At 34.2% G+C, this 6,066-nt stretch overlaps 2 protein-coding genes across 2 annotated transcripts; one reads left to right on the top strand and one right to left on the bottom strand.

Moving 5' to 3' along the window:
• Positions 1–84: 84 nt before the first annotated feature.
• LOC107473105 (chloroplast stem-loop binding protein of 41 kDa b, chloroplastic) lies at positions 85–2,604 on the top strand. The gene is made up of 7 exons (XM_016092644.3): positions 85–571; positions 734–824; positions 973–1,027; positions 1,355–1,415; positions 1,523–1,744; positions 1,851–1,967; positions 2,242–2,604. The coding sequence occupies exons 1-7, from the start codon at positions 230–232 to the stop codon at positions 2,506–2,508; spliced, it is 1,155 nt and encodes a 384-aa protein (XP_015948130.1). The 5' UTR covers positions 85–229; the 3' UTR covers positions 2,509–2,604.
• A 33-nt stretch (positions 2,605–2,637) lies between these two features.
• Positions 2,638–5,729, bottom strand: LOC107473106 (soluble inorganic pyrophosphatase 1). The gene is made up of 9 exons (XM_016092646.3): positions 5,659–5,729; positions 4,691–4,812; positions 4,566–4,594; positions 4,392–4,457; positions 4,147–4,254; positions 3,609–3,674; positions 3,410–3,530; positions 3,236–3,317; positions 2,638–2,869 (listed from the first exon to the last, which is right to left on the bottom strand). Exons 2-9 carry the CDS (start codon positions 4,809–4,811, stop codon positions 2,827–2,829), a joined length of 636 nt encoding a protein of 211 aa, XP_015948132.1. The 5' UTR covers position 4,812; positions 5,659–5,729; the 3' UTR covers positions 2,638–2,826.
• Positions 5,730–6,066: the final 337 nt, after the last annotated feature.

Below are 6,066 nucleotides of genomic sequence, written 5' to 3'. Positions count from 1 at the left end.
ATATATATATATATTATGCAAGAAATGGATGTGGTTCTAACTTCTAAATAAATAAGACTAAGAAGGTGTGGATGAGGTGGAGCTTAGGTGGGGTCCATGACTTATCAGAAGTGCAAGAATGAGAGAACACAAACCAACACCAAGTAAGAAGAAGCATTGAGTGAAAGAAAGTGTTTAACACTTTCAAATTTTAGTTGAATCCAACTGTGTTGTGTGTGGAGAAGGAAGCATGGCAAGGTTTATGGCAGTTACACCTTCCCAACAGAATAACCAACTCTCCTTCTCCCCCTTAGCTTCCTCTCTTTCTGATTTCTCTGGAACCAAGCTCCACTACTCTCATATTAACTTCAAGAGAAAACAATGGCAGCCAAAATCAGCTTCCTTCTATGTATCAGCATCAAGCACCAAGAAGATTCTAATCATGGGAGGTACAAGGTTCATTGGTGTGTTCTTGTCTAGGCTCCTTGTCAAAGAGGGCCACCAAGTCACATTGTTCACAAGAGGAAAAGCTCCTGTCACTCAACAATTACCTGGTGAATCTGATTCTGATTATGTCGATTTCTCTTCCAAGGTGTGTTACCTAGATCAATTTTCATTAGCAATAGATATAGGCTCAATTGTAATTAATTAGTCACTTTAGCATATGCTAATTAGAATAAAAATTAGTTTAACTTACTAATTATTTGATGTATGACTGATTGCATAATCATAACAATTATGTATTGTTTTGCAGATACTGCACTTGAAAGGAGATAGGCAAGACTTTGAATTTGTAAAATCTAGTCTCTCAGCAAACGGCTTTGATGTTGTCTATGACATTAATGGTGAGAAAGCTAAAAGTTTGTTTGGTTCGCGTCTTTCATTTTCAGCGTCAGAAAACATTGAAAATGAAAACGCAAACCAAACAGGTCCTAATACTCCCTCGTCCTTTCTTTGCATTACCTTAAATACTACGTCACAATGATGTTTTAGGAAGAGAGGCAGTTGAAGTAGAGCCTATTCTCGACGCGCTCCCAAACCTCGAACAGTAAGCTTAACTAGTCTCTGGCAACATTAGAATAAAGTTACAAATAAAGCTACGAGGATTTACACTTCAGATATATTAGTCTGTAATAAAAATAGCAGATGTGGATACATTACCTTCAAATTAGCCCCCTATGATTAGGGTAAAAGGTCTTAATTTGAACTAACTTATCCAACTGGAGAACTTCATTAGTACTTTTTTTTCTTTAGAGACTAATATGTTCGAACTGTAAATCTTCAGGGATTTATTATGTTATGAAATGAATGAAGTTCTTGTTTGAAATAATCAAATTAAAGTTGGGTTCTAAATCTCATGTCATGCCATTTCAAGGTTCATTTACTGCTCTTCTGCTGGTGTCTATCTCAAATCTGATCTATTGCCTCATGCCGAGGTCAGTTTACACTTTACAAACATTCTGCGTTAATGCAGGGTCCAGAAAAGGGTTGCACCTCAAGGATGTTAATTGAATTACTAACACTTGTTAAGAAAAATTGATAGGTTGATGCAGTGGATCCAAAGAGCAGGCATAAGGGAAAGCTTGAGACAGAGAGCTTGCTGCAATCAAGAGGTGTTAACTGGACTTCAATAAGGCCGGTTTACATTTATGGACCGTTGAACTACAACCCTGTCGAGGAGTGGTTCTTCCACCGGTTGAAAGCCGGCCGCCCCATTCCGATTCCCAGCTCAGGACTTCAGATAACACAGCTTGGTCATGTTAAGGTACCAAACCAAACTCCCAATGTCACTGTCCTCTATATGTAATCATATTCAATCACATTTATGTATATGTATATATACTAGTAAATTTGTGGCTAAAATATTGCAGGATTTGGCAAGAGCTTTTGTTCAAGTTCTTGGTAATGAAAAAGCCAGTAAGGAAATATTCAACATCTCAGGAGACAAGTATGTAACTTTTGATGGCCTAGCAAGGGCATGTGCTAAGGTAATTAAGCAAGAATCGTTATTGACAGAGAGTAATACACCAAATCAGTCCTTAAAAAATTTAGTCGGATACTTTAGTCCTTAACAAATTTTAGTTATAACTTTTTTTTAAGAACTAATTTGGGGTATTACTTGTAATTTTATGTCGAAAAACCATGTTAGGTGTATCCCAAAATCATGGTGGCTAATTTTGGTGAATGATTTTAGTGTACACATAGCATTTTTGTATGTCGAGTGTTAGTTATATATTGGCCGCCGCGGTTTTCATTTTACAGGCTGGTGGTTTTCCTGAGCCAGAGCTGATTCACTACAACCCTAAAGACTATGATTTTGGGAAGAAGAAAGCATTCCCATTCCGTGACCAGCATTTCTTTGCATCAACAGAGAAGTCAAAGAGTGTGCTTGGGTTTGAGAATGAGTTTGATCTTGTAGGAGGCCTTGCAGACTCTTACAACCTTGACTTCGGCCGAGGAACCTATCGAAAAGAGGCCGATTTTTCGACAGATGACATCATTCTCGGCAAGACTCTTGTTAGTGTATAATTAATTACTCTTTTTCAATTTTCATTTTGAAGTTGTTGCCTTTTGCTATGCTACAATCTAATCAGATAAAGTTATCAAATATATAAATTATTCTTATGGCTATGAATCAAGAAAACATTTGCATACATGTTTAAGTAAGAAAACAATTCAATCAACTAAGATTGAATATGAAGCATTACATAATTGAGCAGTGTTAGCTTGGAATATCATCCAAATAAATGAGTATAAAGTACAAATATATGTAAAATTTCATCATATTCCAAAACTGTCCTGAATTCAGAGCTTATTGTATTTCATGGAGAATATAGTATTCTTTGTCTATCTCCTCAAGGTCTGCATAATGTACTCAGCATAGAGATCCCTGCACCGAAACCATAAATATTTTCGAACGTTATAACTACGATTAAGTCTTATCCTACTAAGTGGGGTCGGTTATAAAGATTGAAGGATGCCGAAGTGTCTTGTTGCAATCAAATGTAGCTGGACAAGAGAAGGGGAAAAAGGGAAAACACACAGGTTTGTTTGGTTTCTATTTTTGTTTTCAATGTTATGTGTTTTTTCAGAATTTTGTAAAGGAATAAAGGAAAATAAGAAGTAAAACACAGACTATGGGATTTTACTTTATTTTCTTACTCTTCACTTTTCTCGACTCAAAATCCTAAAGCCGAAAAATGAAAATAAAACCCAAACAGGACTTAATAGTTGCTGAATGTATATATATACTCACATTGAGTACTGGATGGCTTCAACTGCTGCGGATGCCGGCAAAAACTCATTAACTGCCACCTCCTTGTTCTCATTCTTCTTGTCTAAACAATTTGTTAAGTAACTGTGCTCGAATTGCGAAAGAACATAAAAACTTAGGCAACAAGTTACCGAATTAAGATTGTTTTAAGGATACAGTCTTCGAAGAAGCGACGGATCTCAGAGAGGCGATGAGGCGGAAGTTCTTTGATGTCGGTGTAGTGCTTATACTCCGGATCATCAGCACATACAGCAATGATTTTATCATCCTTCTCTCCCTGTGCCAATAGAGACAATTTTGTTATATGATGAAAAATGGTGGAAAAAGAAAAAAAAAAAAACAGAAAGAAAGATACCTGATCAATCATGGGCATTAATCCAATGGCCTTAGCTCTCAAAAAACAACCAGGAAGAACTGGCTCCTACCACATATCAAACAATTCAGTAAGCTACTAATAGATATACATGCATACATACCTACATATTTTTTTTTTTAGTTCATAGGTTAAGTGCTTGAATTGTACTAATGTTTTTCAACTAGGACCCTCTAGTTTAAACTTTTGCGATCAAGTCCCTATACTGCATACATATTATCCCGTATAGAAACTTGATCACAAAATTTAAAATAAAGGAATTTTGTTGAGAAACATTTGTACATTATATAGACTTGATTAAGAATGTTTAAACTTTAAATTGGAGAGATCGCCAAAGTAATTTATCGTTACATATATGATATGTAAACATAAGATGGCTAGCGCAGAATTTGATTTCGAATTAGCATCATCTTTTCAATGAATGTAAAGTTTGATTGAGAAGAATGGCAATCCAAACATGTCAAAAATTATTTCAGCAGTTTTAAGTTTTAAGTAGTAACTAAAATGGTGAGAGTTTTACCTGCATGAGGACCAAGACATCAAGAGGATCATTGTCTTCACACAGAGTACGAGGAATGAAACCGTAGTTATGAGGATACACAACTGATGAATATAAAACTCGATCAACCTGGACATAAATTTTATATTAAAGAAAAAAGTTATATAAATTTGAAGTTAATCTATGTTCTTTAGTTTTAGTTGACTAGAGTCTAAGAAGCACGGACACTGAAGGAGATTGGAGTGTAAAAACAAGAAATTAGACACCTTAATTAATCCAGTTTTTTTGTCAAGTTCATATTTGACTTTGCTTCCTTTTGGGATTTCCACTACCTGCAAGAATCAACTAACACATTGAACATAGCAGAAAAAGTAACATAGTTTGGAACACTAGATTTATATGAACCTAGGTAGCACATATGAATATGAATGTTGACTTACACAGTTGACTATTTTTGGGGCTGAAGGGCCTGCATACAACATATGTAACAAAGATTTAGGTGCTCTAATTTAGAGTGAAACAAAAGTAATTAGGGACAAGTTAACATGGTTAATCAAAATAGTACCAATTTCAAGATCATGCCAAGGGTGTGCAGCAACTGATCTGCGTGACAAAGATGACAAAATCCTTTCGTTTAAGCGTGGAGCCGGACGGCTTTCTTTCGCTGCTTCACCCTTCTCACTCATCCTTAAGGAAAAAGAAAGATAAGAATGCAAAAGATCAACATGAACCATCAAACTTTTTGGTTCATGCTCCATAAGAATATGATTATGAATCATAACATGCTAAGATTCCTCACTTTTTCAATATTTATAGGCATAAACCTATTTGAAGAAGGAAGCAAATATCAAAATAGGTAAAATCTCACTATCCTAAAACAAGATTTACCTAATTTTTCGTCCACCCAAATAATCTCTAAGGCTGTGTTGAAATATTATTGAAGTTTCGATATCTGTTTCCAAAAATTTCAGTCTCCTGTGTCTACGCTTTCTAGACATACCTAAAATTTTATATCTCGGCACTGAAATTTTAGTCCTAATCTCGTCTATCAGTCTCCGAAAACAAACGCTACCTAAGTTTTCTATGGTAAGACATCTACCAAACACAATCACAAAAGACAGCTACACAGATCAAACAACGCAAACCTTCAGCATATATTATATCTCACAATTTTCAGTTTTTCCCAACATTAATCAATGGCTATACATAAAATTTTCATCAATATCTTGCACATATGAATCTACAGCAAAAGTCAATGACATTTTCAGCTATGCAACTAATCACACTGACTTATTATTACTTATTAATTGGATCTCAAAAGAAAAAAAGGCCAATTTTAATTTATAGATAGAAGGAACTATATAATAAGCTAGTTCAGATATTGTACCAATTTTGGTGCAGTGATCAATCGGAAAAACCTCAAAGTATCATTGAAATAGGTTTAGCAGCCATGGCAGAGAACCCAGAAAAGATTATGATAACAAAAAATATTATAAATTTATTTTTAAAAAAAATTGAAAAGGAGATGCATACCTTGAACAGAAAGAAGTTCAAAAAACCAAAACCGAAAAATTGCTGAAAAGATGGTAGCAAAGCTATTGGTACAAGTGCAAGTGTTTTGGTGTGTTATGTATTTAAATTTACAATTATTAATATATATTATATTATATTATAATAAATTAATACTAATAGAGTCTAAAGGGTTCTGAGTCAGTCAAATCTTTACAAGAAGCAAATTTCAAATTGCACAATTCACTATAAAATAATTACTTAATATTGTGATTTTATTTTACCATGAAAAAGAAAAAAGATATAAAGCTAACGATTATTAACCAACATCTAGTTAGTCAAGTGACAAATAATATTTATGAGTCAAATTCTTTTATTAATAATACCAATATAAAGTTAAACAAATATATAAGCGAGTAAAATTCAATCCAT

This window comes from Arachis duranensis, chromosome 2 (assembly GCF_000817695.3).
Source record: "Arachis duranensis cultivar V14167 chromosome 2, aradu.V14167.gnm2.J7QH, whole genome shotgun sequence".
Lineage (NCBI taxonomy): Eukaryota > Viridiplantae > Streptophyta > Magnoliopsida > Fabales > Fabaceae > Arachis > Arachis duranensis.
The sequence above is the reverse complement of the archived record's forward strand: the minus strand, read 5'-3'. Positions and strand labels throughout refer to the sequence as shown.